The sequence below is a fragment of the Nerophis lumbriciformis genome, linkage group LG05 (assembly GCF_033978685.3).
Source record: "Nerophis lumbriciformis linkage group LG05, RoL_Nlum_v2.1, whole genome shotgun sequence".
Taxonomy (NCBI): domain Eukaryota; kingdom Metazoa; phylum Chordata; class Actinopteri; order Syngnathiformes; family Syngnathidae; genus Nerophis; species Nerophis lumbriciformis.
Genome location: NC_084552.2, coordinates 19,802,645 through 19,826,857, shown reverse-complemented (window position 1 = coordinate 19,826,857; position 24,213 = coordinate 19,802,645). Strand labels below are relative to the sequence as shown.

The following is a 24,213-nucleotide window of genomic DNA, read 5'->3' as shown; positions in this document are numbered from 1 at the left end:
GGGGCTCCAAAGCTTGTATGAGTATATACAACCCCCGTTTCCATATGAGTTGGGAAATTGTGTTAGATGTAAATATAAACGGAATACAATGATTTGCAAATCCTTTTCAACCCATATTCAATTGAATGCACTACAAAGACAAGATATTTGATGTTCAAACTCATAAACTTTTATTTTTTTTTGCAAATAATAATTAACTTCGAATTTCATGGCTGCAACACGTGCCAAAGTAGTTGGGAAAGGGCATGTTCACCACTGTGTTACATGGCCTTTCCTTTTAACAACACTCAGTAAATGTTTGGGAACTGAGGAGGCACATTTTTAAGCTTCTCAGGTGGAATTCTTTCCCATTCTTGCTTGATGTACACTTTAAGTTGTTCAACAGTCCGGGAGTCTCCGTTGTGGTATTTTAGGCTTCATAATGCGCCACAGGTCTGGACTTACAGGCAGGCCAGTCTAGTACCCGCACTCTTTTACTATGAAGCCACATTGATGTAACACGTGGCTTGGCATTGTTTTGCTGAAATAAGCAGGGGCAGCCCCAAATTATGCATGTATATGTATGAGTACATATATATATATATATATATATATATATATATATATATATATATATATATATATATATATATATATATATATATATATATATATATATATATATATATATACATACATACATACATACATACATACATACATACATATATATATGTATATATATATATACATATATATACATACATACATACATACATATATACAGATATACATATATACATATATATATATATATATATATATATATATATATGTATATCTGTATATATGTATGTATGTATGTATGTATATATATGTATATATATATATACATATATGTATGTATGTATGTATGTGTATATATATATATATATATATATATATATATATATATATATATATGTATATATATATATATATATATATATGTGTATATAAATATATATATATATGTGTATATATATATGTGTATATAAATATATATATGTATGTATATATATATATATTAAGGCTGCAGCTAACAATTATTTTTCTATCGATTAATCTATAGATTATTTTTTCGATTAATCGGTTAATCTATAGATTATTTTTTTCGATTAATCTATAGAGTATTTTTCCTTTTACCGATTATTTTTTTTTATTTAAAATGAAGATGAAAAAATAAATGTAGGCCAGTTTTTTCAAAAGGCATGACTTTTATTTACAAAAAAAAAAAAGTATGGCCACTCAGTCAACATTGACAACAACATGACAAAATATTCTGTAACAATGTAAACATTTAAAACTTTTAACATTTAACAAAATTAAAAGTAGTTTATTTGCTTTTTAATGTGCAAATATAAAAGTAAACATCCAGTGCAAATCTTAATATTCTGCAATAGTATAAGCATTTCAAAAGTAAAAGTATTGCTTATTTTGCTTTAAAATGTGCAAAAATAAAGATAAACATTCAATACAAAAAAGTGCAAAACGAAATATTCTGTAACAGTGTAAACATTTCAACAAAAGTAAAAGTATTGCTTATTTTGCTTAATAACACAACAATCATAGTATGATTAAAGTGAAAGTTAATTGTTCGTTTGTACATAGTATATGTAACTGTTAATGTTGTAAAAGGTATTTGCACAACTTTTTTTTTTTTTTTTTTTTTTTTTTTTTTTTATGTCCTGTCCAGCTTCTCAGGCAAATCATATAGTTGATGTAGATGCCCATGTCGGCTGTTCAGATTTACTTTACAAAAGAGAAGTGTAGGATACTTCTCTTGTTGCCTTATTTGTATTTGACTTTATTAAATGTATTTATATTATCATTTAGTGCAGTCGGGCCGGAGCAGGAGGGGATAGAAAGAGAAAAAAAAAGAAGACAGAGGGGGAAATTGTGGGGACAAGAGGGGGATTAGACAGAGAGACAAAAACAACAACAGCAAACAACAACAACAACAACAATAGAGCAACATCAGCAAATATGACATGTACAAATATGATGGTAAAAGTAATAGCAAATAAGCAGTTAGCGAAAAATAAAAAATAATACAGAAATAACAATGAGCATTATTACACTACAAATGGATCAATACAAATACCAATAGAAATAGCGCTATTGATAATGAACAATACCAATAATTTACCTTTATTATCAACAATACAGTTGTTTAAATGCAACAATACATATACGTAATGATAACTTGAGATACGAAAGAATGCAGAAAAATGGAGGGGGAGAAAGAGAAGCAACCTACATTAACCTTGTAGATTGTTATAGTCACAATAGGTTAAGCTTTGTCAGTGTGCCATGTGTTACACCCAGTTTACCCTAGGGCAACAACGTTAATATATGTTTGATGCAACGTGATTATGTGCATGAGTGTAAGTATGCATATGTACTTGTATATGTACAGAATGTGTATATGTGTTTGTACAATGAATGTATATGTACAGAATGTGTATATGTGGTATTTGCACAACTAATTAACGTTAGCGTTAAAGAGGAGCGCGTCTTTGTAAACACTGAACAGGCACGCCAAACGCGCCTCTCAGAGCGAAACAGTGTTTAAGTTTATGAATTTACAACGCAGATACAAATGACACATTCATGTTTTTGTGTAATGATGACAACGTATACTCACGCGGACGATTGACTAGTTGATGGTGATGGCAAGAACGCTGTCGGGTGTTTTCTTTTCAAATGTTCGTTCATAGCCGTTGTGCTGCTATGATAGGCCATTTCCGCTCGACACAGTGTGCATACAACAACTGTCAAGTGTTTTGCTTTTTTCGCTGTGCTTATCCCACACTTGAAGGGATGTACCAATGCTGAATGTGGCTTCTGGATTTCACTCAAAAGACCAGACCGTAGTTACTTTTTCCTTTTATTTTCCTTTAGTTTGCAACAGTTTTTCCAACGAAGAAACAGCTTCTTTTTTCTTCTTTAGTCTTTTTAGCAGTCTTTAGCAGTGTTAGTAGACTTTAGTTTCTTTAGCTGTCATTAGCTGTCTTTAGTAGCCTTTAGTAGCCTTTAGCTTCTTTAGTAGCCTTTAGCTTCTTTAGTAGGTGAAAAACCTTTAAGGACAAAACACCACAAGATTAACATGCTGTAAAAAATCAATCAATTATCAATCCCATAATTTACAATTATTAATTAGGCTATCAAACTCTTAACCATTAAACAAGTGCAAGAAAATGGACGCATCTTTTCCCTTTAAGTTAAAACAGATTTTAAATAAATTGTCTCAACATAAATGCACCAAGATACATATAAAATATATTTAAACCCAGAAACACAATAGATAAATGCAGCAGAAAACCCAATATGCAAATACATAAATACCTAACCAATTAACCACCTATTTAGATACATATTCAAAATCCATATTCAATATAAATATATTATTAATTTAGCAGTGAAACGCTCAATCTTAAACGCTGTCTACTGGTAGAAAAATGCCCCTTTTTCTATGTCCTCAGCAGCAGCCAATGATCCAACACAGTTAAATCCAACACTTTAAGTTGAGCGACTTCACCCTCCTGATGAAGCAAACTGCTCCAACATTTATCAAACTAAGCAAAGAATATCAACACTTCCTTACTAAACAACAGTTACACAAACACCGTGTGTATTAGCCTCCAGACTAAGCACGCTACATGCACACAACTCCCCCGCGCCCCCCATTTCACCAGCTCAACAGGTGCGCCACACCCACAAAGATAACTAAAGTGCAATCTTACCGGCTGTCCGTTCAGCTTTTGGTTTTGGTACACTTTTGGCACAACTCTGGGTTATCTGTAATGAACTAAACCTTTTTCCACTCTGCGCTGGCGTCTTTTGTACTCCTTGATTTGACACAGCGGTCTAATTATCGGGCTCGCGCACCAGCAGATGAGACGGGAGCGCACCGCTTTATACCTGCGCGTGAACGTAAACTGATCGGCTGTGATCATATAAGCCGACTGGCCGAAATAATGCCGAATTATATACATTTCCTGGGGTTGCCTAGCTGAATAGGGATACAGATGTGCTCAAAGATAAAATATTATTTTATTAAGTGGGGTTTGGCTGGTTGCTAAGAAGCCACGGTTGCGAGCTCGCGCGTCAGCTGACGAGACAGCTGTTCGCCGCTACAACATTATTAGGCCGTTTATTGAAATACCCCCACACTTTTGACGACTTTTGGCGTGCTTTTTTCCCCTCGCTCGCACCGCTCGCATCATCTGCTTTGCGCTCCGCCATGACGGTAGTGTGACGTAAATATGCGACGCGTCGACGCACAAAAACGGCGTCGACGTATTTACGTAACCGATGACGCGTCGTTTCAGCCTTAATATATATATATGTATATATATGTGTATATATATATATATATACATATATATATATATATATATATATATATATATATATATATATATATATATATATATATATATATATATATATATATATTAGGGGTGTGGGAAAAAATCGATTTGAATTCAAATCGCGATTCTCATGTTGTGCGATTCAGAATCGATTATCATTTTTTTAAAATCGTTTTTTATTTTTTTAAATACATTTTTTATTTATTTTTTATTTTTTTAATAGTCAATCCAACAAAACAATACACAGCAATACCATAACAATGCAATCCAATTCCAAAACCAAACCCGACCCAGCAACACTCAGAACTGCAATAAACAGAGCAATTGAGAGGAGACACAAACACGACAGAACAAACCAAAAGTAGTGAAACAAAAATGAATATTATCAAAAACAGTGTCAATATTAGTAACAATTTCAACATAGCAGTGATTAAAAATCCCTCATTGACATTATCATTAGACATTTATAAAAATAAAAATAAATTACCAATAGTGGCACAGTGGCTGTGGGCAGCACGGTGGGAGAGGGGTTAGTGCTTCTGCCTCACAATACGAAGGTCCTGAGTAGTCTTGGGTTCAATCGGGATCTTTCTGTGTGGAGTTTGCATGTTCTCCCCGTGACTGCGTGGGTTCCCTCCGGGTACTCCGGCTTCCTCCCACCTCCAAAGACATGCACCTGGGGATAGGTTGATTGGCAACACTAAATTGGCCCTAGTGTGTGAATGTGAGTGTGAATGTTGTCTGTCTATCTGTGTTGGCCCTGCGATGAGGTGGCGACTTGTCCAGGGTGCACCCCGCCTTCCGCCCGATTGTAGCTGAGATAGGCTCCAGCGCCCCCCCGCGACCCCAAAGGGAATAAGCGGTAGAAAATGGATGGATGGATGGGCACAGTGGCTTACACTTGCATCGCATCTCATAAGCTTGACAACACACTGTGTCCAATATTTTCACAAAGATAAAATAAGTCATATTTTTGGTTCATTTAATAGTTAAAACAAATTAACATTATTGCAATCAGTTGATAAAACATTGTCCTTTACAATTATAAAAGCTTTTTACAAAAATCTACTACTCTGCTTGCATGTCAGCAGACTGGGGTAGATCCTGCTGAAATCCTATGTATTGAATGAATAGAGAATCCTTTTGAATCGGGAAAAAAAAATCATTTTTGAATCGAGAATCGTGTTAAATTGAAAAAAAAAAAATTGATTTTGAATCGAATCGTGACCCCAAGAATCGATATTGAATTGAATCGTGGGACACCCAAAGATTCACAGCCCTAATATATATATATATATATATATATATATATATATATATATGCATGCTTTGGGGCTGCCCCTGCTTATTTCAGCAAGACAATGCCAAGTCACGTGTTATGATGTAACACGTGGCTTCATAGTAAAAGCATGCATATATATGTATGAGTATATATATGTATATATGTATATATATATATATATATATATATATATATATATATATATATATATATATGCATGCTTTGGAGCCCCTGCCTCGAAAGAAAATAATGTTTGCCATATATATATATATATATATATATATATATATATATATATATATATATATATATACACACACACACACACACACACACACACACATATATATATATATATATATATATATATATATATATACACACATACACACATATATATATATATATACATACATATATATATATATATATATATATATATATATATATATATATATATATATATATGTATATATATATATATATATATATATATATATATATATATATATATACACACCTTAAAAAGTCTACTTGGCTGTCCTCGTTGTCGGTTACACAAGTATATGATGTACAAATAATCAAATGTTCACCACTGTGTTACATCACCTTTTCTTTTAACAACACTCAATAAACGATTGGGAACTGGGGAAACTAATTGTTGAAGCTTTGAAAGTGGAATTCTTTCCCATTCTTGTTTTATGTAGAGCTTCAGTCGTTCAACAGTCCGGGGTCTCCGCTGTCGTATTTTACGCTTCATAATGCGCCACACATTTTCGATGGGAGACAGGTCTGGACTGCAGGCGGACCAGGAAAGTACCCGCACTCTTATTTTACGAAACCACGCTGTTGTAACACGTGCTGAATGTGGCTTGGCATTGTCTTGCTGAAATAAGCAGGGGCATCCTTGAAAAAGATGGCGCTTAGATGGCAGCATATGTTGTTCCAAAACCTGTATGTACCTTTCAGCATTAATGGTGCCTTCACAGATGTGTAAGTTACCCATGCCTTGGGCACTAATGCACCCCCATACCATCACAGATGCTGGCTTTTGAACTTTGCATCGATAACAGTCTGGATGGTTCGCTTCCCCTTTGCACTTACAGATGTAGCGACAAACTGTATTTAGTGACAGTGGTTTTCTGAAGTGACCCTGAGCCCATGTGGTGATATCCTTTAGAGATTGATGTCGGTTTTTGATACAGCGCCGTCTGAGGGATCGGAGGTCATGGTCATTCAATGTTGGTTTCCGGCCATGCCGCTTACGTGGAGTGATTTCTCCAGATTCTCTGAACCTTTTGATGATATTATGGACCGTAGATGTTGAAATCCCTAAATTTCTTGCAATTGCACTTTGAGAAACATTGTTCTTCAACTGTTTGACTATTTGCTCACGCAGTTGTGGGCAAAGGTGTGTACCTCACCCCATTCTTTCTTGTGAAAGACTGAGCATTTTTTGGGAAGCTGTTTTTATACCCAATCATGGCACCCACTTGTTCCTAATTAGCCTGCACACCTGTGGGATGTTCCAAATAAATGTTTGATGAGCATTCCTCAACTTTACCAGTATTTATTGCCACCTTTCCCAACTTCTTTGTCACATGTTGCTGGCATCAAATTCTAAAGTTAATGATTATTTGCAAAAAAAAAAAATGTTTATCAGTTTGAACATCAAATATGTTGTCTTTGTAGCATATTCAACTGAATATGGGTTGAAAATGATTTGCAAATCATTGTATTCCGTTTATATTTATATCTAACACAATTTCCCAACTCATATGGAAACGGGGTTTGTAATTGTTTGTGTTTTCTTTTTCTTTTTTTATTCCTTACTCTGCATTTTGAGAGCTGCCTGACCTAAATTCACCGAAAACCTGACGTCCTTCCAGAACCTGATGCAACTAGTGTATCTCTTGGAAAATCTCAGAACAACTTGGCTGTTCTCTTTGTCGGTTAACACACGTTTGACCGACACACACGCTTCCAAAAGGGCTGCACCCATGTTGTTTATACCGATTAACGTTAATTATGCGATGTCAGTTGAAAATATAAGAAAAAAAGTCCCGTCGAAGTATTTTTATCAATTTATTTTACTAAACAATTACGTTACAATTATCCATCCATCCATTTTCTACCGTTTGTCCCTTTCAGGGTCGCGGGGGTACTGGAGCCTATCTCAGCTGCATTCGGGCAGTAGGCGGGTACACCCTAGACCAGTGGTTCTCAACCTTTTTTCAGTGATGTACCCCCTGTGAAAATGTTTTTAATTCAAGTACCCCCTAATCAGAGCAAAGCATTTTTGGTTGAAAAAAAGAGATAAAGAAGTAAAATACAGCACTATGTCATCAGTTTCTGATTTATTAAATTGTATAACAGTGCAAAATATTGCTCATTTGTCTTTCTTGAACTATTTGGAAAAAAATATATAAAAATAACTAAAAACTTGTTGAAAAATAAACAAGAGATTCAATTATAAATATAGATTTCTACACATAGAAGTAATCATCAACTTAAAGTGCCCTCTTTGGGGATTTTAATAGAGATCCATCTGGATTCATGAACTTAATTCTAAACATTTCTTCACAAAAAAAGAAATCATTAACATCAATATTTATGGAACATGTCCACAAAAAATCTAGCTGTCAACACTGAATATTGCACTGTTGCATTTCTTTTCACAGTTCTTTTTGACAGACATTTAAAAAAAATCTCACGTACCCCTTGGCATACCTTCAAGTACCCCCAGGGGTACGTGTACCCCCATTTGAGAACCACTGCCCTAGACAAGTCGCCACCTCATCGCAGACAATTGTCCATTAACAAGTAACATTAACAGGGTCACGGCATGTTCTTGTCGTCGATGCTGGTCAATTCTTTAGGGCATTACAGCATGTAACCACGTGCCGTGGTTAAATTCGAACCCTGATATACTTTTAACTTGTAGTATTTCTGATTTAAATATTATCTTTGTAGTGTATCCTGCTTCGGAGTTCTTAAAACACACTTTTGCTACGATTGTTTGGTAAACAAACACTAACTCCATCCATCTTCCGCTTATCCAAAGTCGAGTCGCGGGGGCAGCAGCCTAAGCAGAGAAGCCCAGACTTCCCTCTCCCCAGCCACTTCGTCCAGCACTAAATCGGCGAGTCCAAATATAAGAAAGCAAATGTGAGCTATAATTTATTGGAGTTTATTTATTTGCATGCAATGTGCAATGCTACATTTTTATTTATAGAATGTTTTTTTTCTTAAGACAGAATTTTTAAGTTTACACTTTTTTTAATCTCAATGTTGAAGATTATTATTTATTTGCATGCAATAAACAGTGACATTTTTGTTTACATAAATATTTTATTCAAGCAGAAATATTTTCTCCCAGAGGAAGCTCTTAATATAGTTCTTTGAAAATTATTGCATAAAAAGTACAATTTATATCTGGTCAAATTAGAATTTTGCTAAGAGGAAGGTGCAGTGTATGCATTGTCATTTCAAACTACTAGTTTTTGATCAAAAAAAGCAAGACTTTTTTTGAATATACTCCTGTTATTTGTATTAAGGTTTCTTAAAAAAGAAAAAGAAATTTTTTGTGAAAAAAATTCTAAATTTAGTTTTCAGGCTATATCGCCCAGGCCTACATTCTGGTAATAAAAACTAATTAAAAAGTCCCAAATTTGACTTGTTGAAACATGTAGAGACTCTAGATAGAGAGACAAAGAAGAAGGAAAGAGGGTAGATAAAAAGAGAAAATAAGACATAAAAATTTAGCGACTGGGGCAGGGATGCGAGAACTGTGTTGCTATTTCCAACTGTAGTGGTTGATTCTAAGTGGAGCCAGTAGAAGCAGCTGTCGGATGGCAACAATGCGTCATATTGCACCACAGAGGGAAAGGAGGGTCAAAAGTAATAGGAACCCCTGTAGACGTCTTTGAATAGTACATTACAGATTAGTCAATAGCATGGAGCTTCCCTGCTTATTTGGCTGAATATTGTCTTGTTTGTAAATTTAGAAGAGATTCTAAAATGATTTAAAGGGAACCTGTGATGATTTTGATCTACATTAAAACATTTCCTTGTGGTCTAGATAATAAGTATTGGATATGCTTTATTGTAAATTTTGCTCCATCACCAAAACACAATTTACAACCTACTTTCTGCGTATGTCTGCAGTATGTTCGTTTGTGGAAGTGTTCCCAGATTGCAAATTAAACCACACCCCACTCTCTCCTTAAGTATCATAATGTATATTTTGAAAATGTACATTGTTTAAATATATATTGTAAAGTCGTCACTGCTATTTGAAATCGTCACACGGTCGAAAATACACTTCATAAACATTATATAGATTCACCCAGTCAGAACATTAGGTACTCCTGCACACTACCCAATTGATTCAGAGCTGAATAAAAAAAAAAGCTGTTTTTAGCAGCATTTATGTCACCGCTTTTCCCACATAGGTGTTATCATGTGCATGTCACAATCAGATAAAAATAATACTTTATCCTACCTTTTTTTGTTTTCTTTTAGCCTGAAGCAGATGAGGTGGACCTCCTCTCTGGCTGATAGTTATACTTAATGTCTAAATAAGTATGTCCACCTAGTAACGTCATTTGTAGGTCAGAAAAGATTAAATTAATCATAGTTCCACTTTGCCTCTGCCAGGCGCAGAGGCAGAGGATTTGACCAAATCATCCAGGTTCTCTACTGGCAGTTGGATTCGGCCCACTAATAAATTGACTAACAAAGTTGATTGTAAAAAACGTTAACTTGGATAGCTATTGGTACATCTTTTTTGGAATAAGTGGTGATACATTGTTCAGCAATAATAGTTTTTTCCCAATTGTGTTTTAGGTACTATATACCCCGAACAGGACAAGCGGTAGAAAATGGATGGATGGATGGATAGATTATAATGATGTAACATTTCTGTCGCTTTGGCAGATTACAGCAGTGCTCAGCTGCAGGGATGCTGCAGCCACAGCAGCCTGACCAGTAATGGTAGCCTTCCGGGCAGCCATCGTAATCTTCCTGAACAACGTATAGCCAGCTGGGCCGCCTGCTTCGAGCGCCTCCTTCAGGATCCAGTGGGCGTACGCTATTTTTCGGTACGATCAACGCAATTTCTTGGCAACAGATTTTGACCGCTCCTCCACATTTTGCCAACATCACAGCCAATTGTTCATTTTTATAAACAGCGCCCACGTAAGTAATTATTTTTGTCTTTGCAGGAATTTCTCAAAAAAGAATTTAGTGAAGAAAATATATTGTTCTGGCAAGCCTGTGAATACTTCAGCCATGTTCCTGCAAGTGATAAAAAGCAGGTAAGTCCATCACCACTATCTTATTTGGCCAGATACACAGTACAATTTATTGTATTCTTTATTAACCACAACACTATTTATGTCTACATTGAGCACTTATTGGGGGTTTAGCATCAAAAGAATGTGATTGGCTTGACAAAAATAGGCCCACCCTATAACTTGTTAGCACGACAACACCATTTATGTCCAGACCTGTCAGAATTAACAGAATGCAGAATGGGATTTAAAAAAAGGTAAAAACATAGTAAATGTAACTTTTTTTAGCCCGCACAACATCGTTTCTGTCTAGATTTGCCACATTTTAAGTAAAAATCAACGGAATGCCATTCAGACTTTAAAAAATAAGACCATCCAGTTTCCAAAAAATAATCACTTTCTTTAACCATCACCAAAACACCATTTATGTTCAGATGGTGTACATTTTGATTCAAAATGATCAGAATACAATTCAAACATTGAAAAAATATGCCCAATTAACGAGGAAAAAAAGTCCACCTCTTATTTATCCAACACGCTATTGACTGTATGTCCACATTGGGCAAATTTCATGTCATATTTAACAGATTGAGTTTTCAAAAATAAACCCATCCTAACAAAAATAAAATATCCTTATCCAGCATGACCATGGCATTTATGTTTAGATCAGTCACATTTAGGGTGTAAATCACCAGATTTCAATTTGCTTGATCCAAAAATAGTTTTTTATCTTTCTTTAGCCAGCACACTAGAGATGCGCGGATAGGCAATTATTTCATCCGCAACCGCATCAGAAAGTCGTCAACCATCCGCCATCCACCCGTTTCTAACATTTGATCAGAACCGCACCCGCCCGTACCCGCCCGTTGTTATATATCTAATATAGACGATGCAAGGCATTAGTGAGGTTATAAAGCTTTTGCCTGTTAAAGAAAGGAGACTGATCCAATGCAGTACAGACATTCGCGTGCCACACTGTCACGACCCAGACGCACACCAGTGCGCAATCATATGGGAGCCGCGCTGAGCGCACCTCCAAGCGCGTCTCGCTGCCGGCGACGGCCGGGTTTGGGCCCGACGCTCCAGCGCCATCCATTTTCAGGGCTAGTTGATTCGGCAGGTGGGTTGTTACACACTCCTTAGCGGGTTCCAACTTCCATGACCACCGTCCTGCTGTCTATATCAACCAGGGTGAGCCCCACCCCTTTCGTGAGCGCACTGCGCGCGGAGTGACCCCTGTTACGCGCCCCCGGCAACAGGGGTGGCGGGCAGGTAAGCTGCGCGGGCGGAGCGCGCGGAGTGACCCCTGTTACGAGCCCCCGGGCCACGGGGGTGGCGGGCAGGTAAGCTGCTTACCTGCTGCGCGTGACGCCGGCCGCGGCGAAGGCGGACGAGGCGGGGTGTCGGTGCGGTGGGCGCGGTGGTGACCCTGGACGTGCGTCGGGCCCTTCTCGCGGATCGCCTCAGCTACGGCTCCCGGTGGGGCCCTCTCGGGGGAAGGGGCCTCGGTCCCGGACCCCGGCGAGGCGTCCCTTCTCCGCTCCGTAAAAGTGTCCATATCTTTTCTTTTCTTTTTCTTCTGTTGTGGCATATGCTGCAGGTGCCTGCTCGTTTTTCGTATGTGGATAACAACATTTAACTATCCATCCATCCATCCATCCATCTTCTTCCGCTTATCCGAGGTCGGGTCGCGGGGGCAGCAGTCTAAGCAGGGAAGCCCAGACTTCCCTCTCCCCAGCCACTTCATCCAGCTCCTCCCGGGGGACCCCGAGGCGTTCCCAGGCCAGCCGGGAGACATAGTCTTCCCAACGTGACCTGGGTCTTCCCCGCGGCCTCCTACCGGTCGGACGTGCCCTAAACACCTCCCTAGGGAGGCGTTCGGGTGGCATCCTGACCAGATGCCCGAACCACCTCATCTGGCTCCTCTCGATGTGGAGGAGCAGCGGCTTTACTTTGAGCTCCTCCCGGATGGCAGAGCTTCTCACCCTATCTCTAAGGGAGAGCCCCGCTACCCGGCGGAGGAAACTCATTTCGGCCGCTTGTACCCGTGATCTTGTCCTTTCAGTCATAACCCAAAGCTCATGACCATAGGTGAGAATGGGAACGTAGATCGACCGGTAAATTGAGAGCTTTGCCTTCTGGCTCAGCTCCTTCTTCACCACAATGGACCGATACAGCGTCCGCATTACTGAAGACGCCGCACCGATCCGCCTGTCGATCTCGCGATCCACTCTTCCCTCACTCGTGAACAAGACTCCAAGGTACTTGAACTCCTCCACTTGGGGCAAGATCTCCTCCCCAACCCGGAGATGGCACTCCACCCTTTTCCGGGCGAGAACCATGGACTCGGACTTGGAGGTGCTGATTCTCATCCCAACATTTAACTATGTATATATATTTCCGAATTGGTTTAACTGCCACCCGCCTGAATCTATTTAAAATCTAATTTTTTTTCATTTCAACCGCCCGACCCGACCCGCGGATAAAATCTAATTTTTTTTAATTTCATCCGCCCGATCCGCGGATAATCCGCGGACTCCGCGGTTGTGCCTGCAAACCGCGCATCTCTACAGCACACAATACAATTTATGTACAGGATCAGCACATTCTCTGCCAAATTAAACAAAATAAAATATGTATTTGTTATATCCAAGAACACACTGCAATTGATGCATATGATCGCATGCTACAATATGGTCAAAAATAAGCCCTTTTATGCACAAAATGTACTGTATTTCCCCCTGTTCTTTAGCCGACCTTCCAATGTATTTTTCCTACTCTGAACACATTTTGTATGCTGGGTTGCTCTCTGGGTACACACTTTGTTCTAATTTGCCGATTTCAGTTTCAAGTTCAGTCAGTCAAAGAAATCAGGTTCCTATGCTGAGACTACGGTACATCGATTTTCTCTTCCCTATGCAAAAACCTCATAGTGTACTGCGAGGTGCACCCCCAAAAATATCTCATCACACGGAAGAGCATTATTTCATGTGTATACATTTGTAATTCAGAGGTTTTACAGCCCAATAGTTGCAGTAAAAAAAAATGTGTTGTAATGCATCGATGGGTTCCAGATGCAATAGCACTCTCCTTCTCTCCCGAATTACCATCAATGACTCACAACGAAGGAAGCTAACAACCTTAATAGTCGACAAAAGTTGTGGTTGCAATGAGTTGAAGTCACGTCACACGCTTAACCCTAGGCTTTTAAAGCAGGGCTGTCCAAAGCATGGCCAAGTGATCATTTGCGGGCCATGGCTATTTTATTGGCCCGTAGGACATTATATAGAAATACAATTTCTAAACCAAAAAAACAGCTACATTTTTGGATTTTTTGAGGAATAATGTAAGGAGAAAAAGCTAAATCGTTGATAATAAGAACTACACATAGTATGAATAAGAACACATTGCTTTTTAAACATACAGTATATGATGGTTCTTCAATGGGCCATATTATGATTTTTTTTTCTACATTTCCCTTGTGGTCTACATAACATGCAATGGTGGTGCTTTGGTCAAAATCTTGCATAGATTTTGTTTTACAGACAATCTTCAAGTCGCTTTCTGACTGTCTCTTCAGAGTGGGCCGTTTTGTGTCCTCCAAGCCAAGCCTCCTTTGACTGCGTCTACTCCAAGTCAGCTATGTTGTAGTTTTTAGCGCTTCCATAGCGAGTGTAAGTTAGAACTATACGCTACTTTTAATGAGAAGCGGCAAGAGCCGAGGATTTTAGCATGCATATGCATGTACAAACACTGTCTGCCCCACTAAATAATAGAGAAAAATAAGGAACTTAGTAACTACAGCTTTTGATGAAAACTGAATAAATATATCAAACTTGTGCAAAGCTCTTCAAGTAAACCTTTACCATTATGGAGATATCCACTGACGTAACTAAGGCAAAATACGTAACTAAAGTCTCAAATTCCCAAAAACATTTTTTTTATAAATATCCCCGCCATGCCTGCATGGTTCGTTTTCAAATTTTCAGGACTTGTGGGGGTCCCGAATGCACAAAAACAAATACCAGTTGGTAAGAAAAGTTGGTTTTGCATAATTTTTTAAGACTCTTTACAAAACATAACATATATGACAAATATCAAAGTGGCCCCCAAACGTATTCAGTGTTAGCAGGTCTACTTTAGAAGATGAGGCCAGGTTAGGCAGATTATGGGTCAAAATCAGCAACAAGCAACATTTGATAAAAAAATACTTTCAGCCACAATTTAAGAAACAAGGCTCACAAATTACAATACACTGTCTTTTCTTATTTCACCACCAAAAATGACCAACATGCATTGCATTTTTTCCCCTCAGCTTTCCCAGCGAGCTGGAGAGATCTACAACAGCTTTCTGTCCAGCAAGGCCACCATGCCGGTCAACATCGACAGTCAAGCCCAGCTGGCCGACGATGTCCTTACGTCCCCACGGCCCGACATGTTCAAGACACAACAGCTACAGGTTACAGGGACAAACCCATTTAGTCACCTTACAAAATTGTTTTTAAAAACATGTATTTTGAGATCCATCCATTTTCTCCCGCTCGTCCCTCTCGGGTCGCGGGGGTGCAGACTCGGGCGGAAGGCCACTACAAAAGCACTGTTTTAGGTCAAAATCCACAAAATACAATACTGATTTTACAAAAAAGCCCATGGACAGGTTTTGTTCCCGCCATATTTGTCGAATTAAGACTACAAGGACAAAAGGTTCTTCTGCAGACAAAAGTGGCCTTGTGGTTAGAGTGTCCGCCCTGAGATCGGTAGGTCGTGAGTTCAAACCCCGGCCGAGTCATACCAAAGACTATAAAAATGGGACCCGTTACCTCCCTGCTTGGCACTCAGCATCAATTGGGGGTTGGAATTGGGGGTTAAATCACCAAAATGATTCCCGAGTGCAGCCACAGCTGCTGCTCACTGCTCCCCTCACCTCACCTCCCAGGGGGTGGAACAAGGGGAGGGGTCAAAGGCAGACAGTAATTTCACCACACCTAGTGTGTGTGTGACTATCAGTAGTACTTTAACTTTAAAATGGTGTGATTTTTCCACAGCACCCTGCATATTTTAGTTCAAAATATACAGTGGTGTTTATTAAAATAGATAAATAGGCCCATGACAACAAGCTCCACACACTTCTTTTTTGCCAGATTCTACATATTTTAAGTAAAATGAAATGCAAACCTGATTTTTACAAATATGCACGAGTTGTAGAGTGCAACCGATATGCCAGCAGTTCTTTTTACCAGATTATGCAGATTTTACTTCAAAATCAACATAATACTATACAGTAGAGATGCGCGGTTTGCGGGCACAACCGCGGAGTCCGCGGATTATCCGCGGATCGGGCGGATGAAAAAAAAAAAAAAAAGATTTTATCCGCGGGTCGGGTCGGGCGGTTGAAATGAAAAAAAATTAGATTTTAAATAGATTCAGGCGGGTGGCAGTTAAACCAATTCGGAAATATATATACATAGTTAAATGTTGTTACCCACATACGAAAAACGAGCAGGCACCTGCAGCATATGCCACAACAGAAGAAAAAAAAAAAAAGAGATGGACACTTTTACGGAGCGGAGAAGGGACGCCTCGCCGGGGTCCGGGACCGAGGCCCCTTACCCCGAGAGGGCCCCACCGGAAGCCGTAGCTGAGGCGATCCGCGAGAAGGGCCCGACGCACGTCCAGGGTCACCACCGCGCCCACCGCACCGACACCCCGCCTCGTCCGCCTTCACCGCGGCCGGCGTCACGCGTAGCAGGTAAGCAGCTTACCTGCCCGCCACCCCCGTGGCCGGGGGCTCGTAACAGGGGTCACTCCGCCCGCGCAGCTTACCTGCCCGCCACCCCTGTTGCCGGGGGCGCGTAACAGGGGTCACTCCGCGCGCAGTGCGCTCACGAAAGGGGTGGGGCTCACCCTGGTTGATATAGACAGCAGGACGGTGGCCATGGAAGTTGGAACCCGCTAAGGAGTGTGTAACAACCCACCTGCCGAATCAACTAGCCCTGAAAATGGACGGCGCTGGAGCGTCGGGCCCATACCCGGCCGTCGCCGGCAGCGAGACGCGCTTGGAGGTGCGCTCAGCGCGGCTCCCATATGATTGCGCACTGGTGTGCGTCTGGGTCGTGACAGTGTGGCACGCGAATGTCTGTGCTGCATTGGATCAGTCTCCTTTCTTTAACAGGCAAAAGCTTTATAACCTCACTAATGCCTTGCATCGTCTATATTAGATATATAACAACGGGCGGGTGCGGGCGGGTGCGGTTCTGATCAAATGTTAGAAACGGGTGGATGGCGGATGGTTGACGACTTTCTGATGCGGTTGCGGATGAAATAATTGCCTATCCGCGCATCTCTACTATACAGTCTCAATTTTAATAATCAAGCATTATAACTAAACTGATTTTACTTCTTATAATTTTTTTGCTAGCAATTTTTTTCAATTGATTCTGCACATTTAAAGTCAAAATCTACAAAATGCATTCCAGATTTTAAACTGCATAAAATTAAAATTAAACACAAGTAGCAGGAATGAACACAAGTGTGACACGCATTACTTTTTTGCCAGCATTTCACTAAGTTTTAGTTAATTCTGGACCGTTTTGGTCCAATTCTACAACAGTGTACAGTGTTTTGTAACTAAATGTTGCAAACTAGAAAGCAGGATTGGCAAAGAATATTTTGCAAAGTCAGATTGAAGAACAACATTTTTGTTATTTTGCTATTCATTAAAAAGCAACACAAAGTACTTTACAGATTTATAAACAATGCCTCAATTACCAACAACTTCCCGTTCACCCCATCACCAGACACAGAAACACACACACGAGAGCGGCATGATTTTGAAAAAAAAACCCAATTGCGATTTTTCTCTTCGAAATTGCGATTGCGATTAGTTTTGTAATTTTTGTATTTTATACATATGCATGCATAAAACTGCACAAATAACGAGTGAAGGAAAACATGTTACTTTTAGACTGTCAATCAACATATTATTTTCTCGGGGTGACACACATTGGAACAATATAAATGATAATGATAAATGGGTTATACTTGTATAGCGCTTTTCTACCTTCAAGGTACTCAAAGCGCTTTGACAGTATTTCCACATTTACCCATTCACACACACATTCACACCTGATGGCGGGAGCTGCCATGCAAGCGCTAACCAGTAGCCATCGGGAGCAAGGGGTGAAGTGTCTTGCCCAAGGACACAACGGATGTGACTAGGATGGTAGAAGGTGGGGATTGAACCCCAGTAACCAGCAACCCTCCGATTGCTGGCACGGCCACTCTACCAACTTCGCCACGCCGTCCCCACAATAATCTATTTAAAAACATAGTTGGCTTTATGCAGAGAGATTCAGAGCTTTTGTCTACATCATGCTCATAATGTAATGCAATCATAATGTCTAATAGTAATGCAAGTAACAATTTAAAGGTATCTACACTTTTATTTCTCATTACTGTAGAATTGTTTACCATTGTACTGTGATTGAAAGGCAGACACATTTAGTTATCCTAAATAAATAAACAATTAAACAACTATAATGGACCCTCAACTCTGTAATCAAAAATTGTACTTAAATAAATATTGAACATCTAAAAGTGCATTTGTTTTCCCAGATGAAAAAAGTAGGTTGGACGTATTATTGCCATCACGTCATTTCCTCTCGCTCGTTCGTGTTGATGGACTTATATTGCATGTTGAAGCTGAAATATTACCACAACAGGACATTTTGCTTCATAATCATCATTATTCTTTAATTGTTGTTACTTTGCGGAACACTACCAAGTGGACGCATGTAAATATTAAAGAGGAACTGCAACTTTTGGGGAATTTTTCCCATTGTTCACAATCATCATGAGAGACAAGAAGACATATTTTTTTTAGGATTTTAAAGATGATAAAAAAATGCTTGCAAAATGCGGCTAATGGAAGTCACCGTTGTAGCCTTCAAACCCTCTAAAACAATTTCAAAAGTTTCAGCAACGTTTTATACACACACTGCAAGTATATATATAATGTAGTAACAGACACCTTCATAACAATATGTAATATGTTTTAGATGCACACTGTAAGTATATATATAATGTAGTAACAGACAACGTTCATAACAAAATGTAAAATGTTTAATATTTACTGTATTTTGGTCATTTTATGCATTACTGGAACTTCTTTCCTCAGCGCATTTATTTCCATTTCCATAGCAGCGCACTTCCAGCAACAAATGTGTGTTCCTACTTCCAGAAACAAATGTGAGTGTGTTGTAATCATGGCAGACTTGGTAATAGACAACAAAGACGGCTACTTTTGGACAAATGAGGATTCACAACCTTGATTGATTGATTGATTGATTGAAACTTTTATTAGTAGATTGCACAGTGAAGTACATATTCCGTACAATTGACCACTAAATGGTAACACCCGAATAAGTTTTTCAACTTGTTTAAGTCGGGATCCACTTAAATTGATACATGATACAGATATATACTATCATATATATACTAACATAATACAGTCATCACACAAGATAATCATGAGAGTATATACATTGAATTATTTACATTATTTACATTATTTACAATCCGGGGTGTGGGATATGGGGTGTGGGGGTTAGGTTTGGTTGGTATCAACACTTCAGTCATCAACAATCAGCATCAACAATTGCATCATCAGAGAAATAGATATTGAAACAGTGTAAGACTGACTTGGTAGGATATGTACAGCAAGTAGTGGACATAGAGAGAGAGATCAGAAAGTATAAGAAAAAGTGTCTACATTTGATTGTTTGATTGTTTACATTTGATTATTTACAATCCGAAGAGGTATTATGTGGAAGGGGGGGGGGGTGTTAGTTTAGGGTTGTAGTTGCCTGCAGGTGTTCTTTTAGTGCGGGTTTGAAGGAGGATAGAGATGCCTTTTCTTTTACACCTGTTGGGAGTGCATTCCATATTGATATGGTATAGAAAGAGAATGAGTTAAGACCTTTGTTAGTTCAGAATCTGGGTTTAACGTGGTTAGTGGAGCTCCCTCTGGTGTTGTGGTTATGGCGGTCATTTACTTTAAGGAAGTAGTTTGACATGTACTTTGGTATCAGGAAGGTGTAGCGGATTTTATAGACTAGGCTCAGTGCAAGTTGTTTTACTCTGTTCTCCACCCTGAGCCAGCCCACTTTGGAGAAGTGGGTAAGAGTGAGGTGTGATCTGGGGTGGAGGTCTGGAAGTAATCTGACTACCGTAGCTTGTTCTGGGATGTTTGTGGTAATGTCCAGAAAAAGGAGGCATGGCCATGTTGGTTGTTATTGAAGTTGAAGTTGATGATGAAGGGCAGTCCGGTTCTCTGTTTTGATGTAGAGGCTTGTGGGAGGAGGAGGGGGAGAGAGGCCTATTGTTCGTCAGCCAGATGAAGGGGTGGGGAGGGGCGGAGTTGGAGAGGGGGGGCCAGGTAGGGGGGGAGGGGGTGGGTGTTTTTTCCCGCGGGTTTTGGTGAGTGGAGGAGTTGGAGGGGGGGGGGGGGGGGCAGGTAGGGGGGGTTGTGGATTTGGCGGGCTTAGGTGTACCTGAGAACAAAGACCAGGATTTGATGAAGAGGCCCCTGAATCCTGTATAGGCCATGGGTCCAGGCGCCGCGTCCCCGACCGTCAGGGACCGGGGATAGGCCGTGAGGAGCCCCGCTCCGCCCTCACTGCTGCAGACCGGGGTGTTGTTGTCGACAGTCACCTTGTTATCATTTTGAAGCTAAATATACGGAGGATGAACTGCTGGTCAGAGAAGCGAGCATGAACAGAGGGTGAAACGTTGGAGCATACGGAAGCCGAGAGACTGAGGTCGGCGTGACTTGCGGATATAGATATGAGACTTGGAGTCAAGCTATGCGAACATATATGGCGTGCTTTCCCGAAGTCAACTTTAAAAAACTTCACCGGCCAGCAGGATCAAACAGACAACCGTCCATCGAGTGAATCACTATAATATTGATCATGATAAATGCAGCACACCATGCTTGTTTTCTTACAACTCATACACTGTCGAGCTAGCTGTGTGGTAATCTGAAATGTCCTTGCTCATTTCTGTTGTTGTCTGCACACCATGTTCACTCTCTCTCTCGTCCTCAGTATGGAGTGCAGCTGGCGCGAGGCTGCAGCACACACCTGACATTGATTAGAGGCAGCCTATTTAACCTGGCTGCTGACGGCCTGTGAGCGCTGGAACTTTGTCTACTGCTTGCTTCAGACACATTTGTATTTTGACTCGTAAGCGGACTCACTAGTTCGTCTTGTGCATCATCTCAGGTTTGCTTGTATTTTTCCTAGCCTTGTCTAGCGCTTTTATTTTGTACTTTGTTTTTTCAGTATTACTTCTTTCATGAAGTATATCTCCTAGCCTTGTCTAGCGCTTTTGGTTTTTTGTAGGTAATTTATATAGGTAGTTTTTACATGCTGTGTTTGCCACCATCGCTTTTGTTGTTGCTATTGTGTGCTACCTCTTGAATAAAGAGAAAGACTATTGACAGCACGCTAAACGTCTCTGCATCCTTGGGATCCACCACACCAGATCGTTACAAGCTGTGTACAAACAAAACATGAAATGTGGGCTAATACTTTACAGATACTGTTCATGTTTTTCAAATTCCAAAGCGATTCAGCTGCTGACATAAAAGCCAGCTTATCTCTTACAGTAGCTCGCTTACACCTAATGCCTTAGCATGTCGTCCCAAGGCGAGTTGTTACTACGCTAGAAAAAGAGTTCCTCAGTGTTCGCTCCTACAAAAAGAGTATGGCTACAGCTTGGTTATTATAGAGGTTACAGAACGCAAATGAAGTATTTTGGGCGGTTTTTGAATGCATTTTTAAAGTGATTTAAAGGCAGAATGTATTGCTCCCATTAGCTGCATTGCCAGCGATCAAGAAAGAGCCGATTTCTACAAATTAGAATGCAAAAAAAAACCTTTTGTCTTCTTGTCTCTCATTAGGATTGTGAACAATAGGCAACATTCAGGAAAAAAGTGCAGTTCCCCTTTTTGAAAAGAATGACACCTAATATATACCACCAGTTTTTAAGGACCTTGTATTCATGTTTACCAAAACGTTTCTGTCTGAGAGATGGGATTTGAACAAAGTGTGAGGACTGCTTGAAAGGCTCATCTGGTTTTTAAAGTCAATTTAAAATAATGTGATCTACTGTATTAAAAGCTGCACCAAGATCCAGCGGCATCAAGACTGAGTTTATTTATGTGCTGAGCTTGTACGTCTTTTGCCAAGACATGGCGACTATTTTTTTGTAAATTCTGCACATTTTGTACCAAACCAAACAGTTTACTATGCGACAAATATAAAACAATTAACTTTTCTTTTCAAGTGTTTTTCTCATCCTTTTTGTTTACTTTTTTTCTTTTCTTCTTCAGATTTTCAACTTGATGAAGTTTGACAGTTACTCCCGATTCCTTAAATCCTCGCTTTATCAGGAGTGTATGCGCTCCGAGGTGGACGGCCTACCTTTGCCTGACCCATACCAGATCCCCTGCAGTCCTGCGCCGTCCAAACACAGTGCTAGCTCCGACCGCTCTACCCTTTCCACGCCAAAGAAGGTACTTAAAAAAAAAAAGCAGACCACTCAATTAACTATTAGTTTGGTTATTTTATGAATGCGGTCTAACCTTGCAGGACGCCAGGAAACAGAGGTCAGGGAGGTCACTTAACGAGGACAGCAGAGATGAAAGCATAGACAAAAAACGTGGCATCTTCTTCTCGTGGTCCCGCAACAGGAGCTTTGGGAAGGGTCCGAAAAAGAAGGATATTGGAGACATTAACCTCGGTGAGTATAGCATACAACACAAGTTTTTTAGCCAGTACAATGATGATAGTTTCCCCAAATATTATGCAAATTTTGCATCAAAATTCAACAAAATGCAATGTCACTTTTGAAAGGCCCATCAGGACACCATTCTAGCCAAACTGATTTTGTCTTTATTTTACCAGCACAATTATACAATTTTTCCCCTAAATTATTCACATTTGAGGTCAAAATCAAGAAAATAACATTTGAATTTGAAAAATACTGTATAGGCAAACAGTATGGAAAAACATATTTCTATTTTATTTAGCCAGCAAATTGGCATTATTCCTGTCGAAATTTAACATGTTTGAAAATCAACAGAAAGGCCAATCAGCACAAGATTTTTTTATTTCATACATCACAACAGCACTATTTTCTTTATAATTCTGTAAAACTTAGGACAAAAACGCCAAAATTATACTGAATAAGAAAACAACGGAGACAACAATCACCAGTTGTACTGCAACTGTGGTTTTTATTCCACTTTTTTAGGCCTAAAGATACATTTTTCAGCTGCTTTGGTCAGCACAAAAGTACTCCTTTACTCAAGATTCTGAACACTGTTAATCAGAGTCAGCACAATGCAATCCAATATTTTTTAATAACCTTATCAGCACCAGTTGTACAACAAAACAGATTTTACTTCCTTTGCCAGCACACAAATGCTAGTTTTCCAGATTGTGCACACTTTGCCTCGAAATTAAAAACAATTATATTTTGAATTGAGAAAAAATTGTATCTTTTGTATCTCTGTAGTCAGCACTAATGCTACGTTTTCCCAAATTTTAAACGTTTTAGTTCCAAATCCACTAATTGTATGACATATTATTGTGTATATTTGTAGACTATTGGAGTAGTAACAGTCGCCGTGAGTCCCAGGGGTCGTTGACGTCCAGTACCAGCTTAGAGATGCCCACTTCCTGCTCTGCTGCCAAGATGGAGGTAAGATTCCACTGTCACCATGGCAACACAACCTACACGTTCTTCCTTCTTTGTCAACCCACTCATAGATCTTTTTTTAATAAAACATTTTCCTCACCTTTACTCAGTCGGATTATCGTCACTCTGTCACGGCTTGGGAGCGTTCATCCAAACATTGCAGTGTGACACTGCCCAACGGCTCATCCTCCTCTATCGTCCTCCGGCCTGGTGCCTCCATTAGGGACGTCCTACATGTTCTGTGTCATGACATCAATGTCAACATCGCCGCCGTTGATCTTTTCCTGGCCGGAGGGGAAAAGGTAAGATGATTACAGTAGTCTGTTCCAGGATGAAACTCAACACCATTATGCTACGTGCTATTTACGTTAGTATATAATATACAAAATATATTTTACAATTTTGATAAAATACGTATATATTTTGTATATTAAAATATTTTCTTCTTTTAACTGCAGAAAATACACGACATAATGAA

General features: G+C 39.4%; 1 protein-coding gene across 2 annotated transcripts in view; it reads left to right on the top strand.

Annotated features, from left to right (window-relative positions):
• Window positions 1-24,213, top strand: part of LOC133606814 (regulator of G-protein signaling 12-like) — a 142,730-nt gene that overhangs the window by 80,474 nt on the left and 38,043 nt on the right. For both annotated transcript variants that reach the window (XM_061961158.2, XM_061961157.2), the window contains 7 exons: window positions 10,615-10,778; window positions 10,902-10,994; window positions 15,286-15,429; window positions 22,366-22,548; window positions 22,625-22,775; window positions 23,641-23,738; window positions 23,846-24,037. In XM_061961158.2, coding sequence (XP_061817142.2) covers window positions 10,615-10,778; window positions 10,902-10,994; window positions 15,286-15,429; window positions 22,366-22,548; window positions 22,625-22,775; window positions 23,641-23,738; window positions 23,846-24,037 — 1,025 coding nt within the window. The remainder of the gene's footprint in view (window positions 1-10,614; window positions 10,779-10,901; window positions 10,995-15,285; window positions 15,430-22,365; window positions 22,549-22,624; window positions 22,776-23,640; window positions 23,739-23,845; window positions 24,038-24,213) is intronic.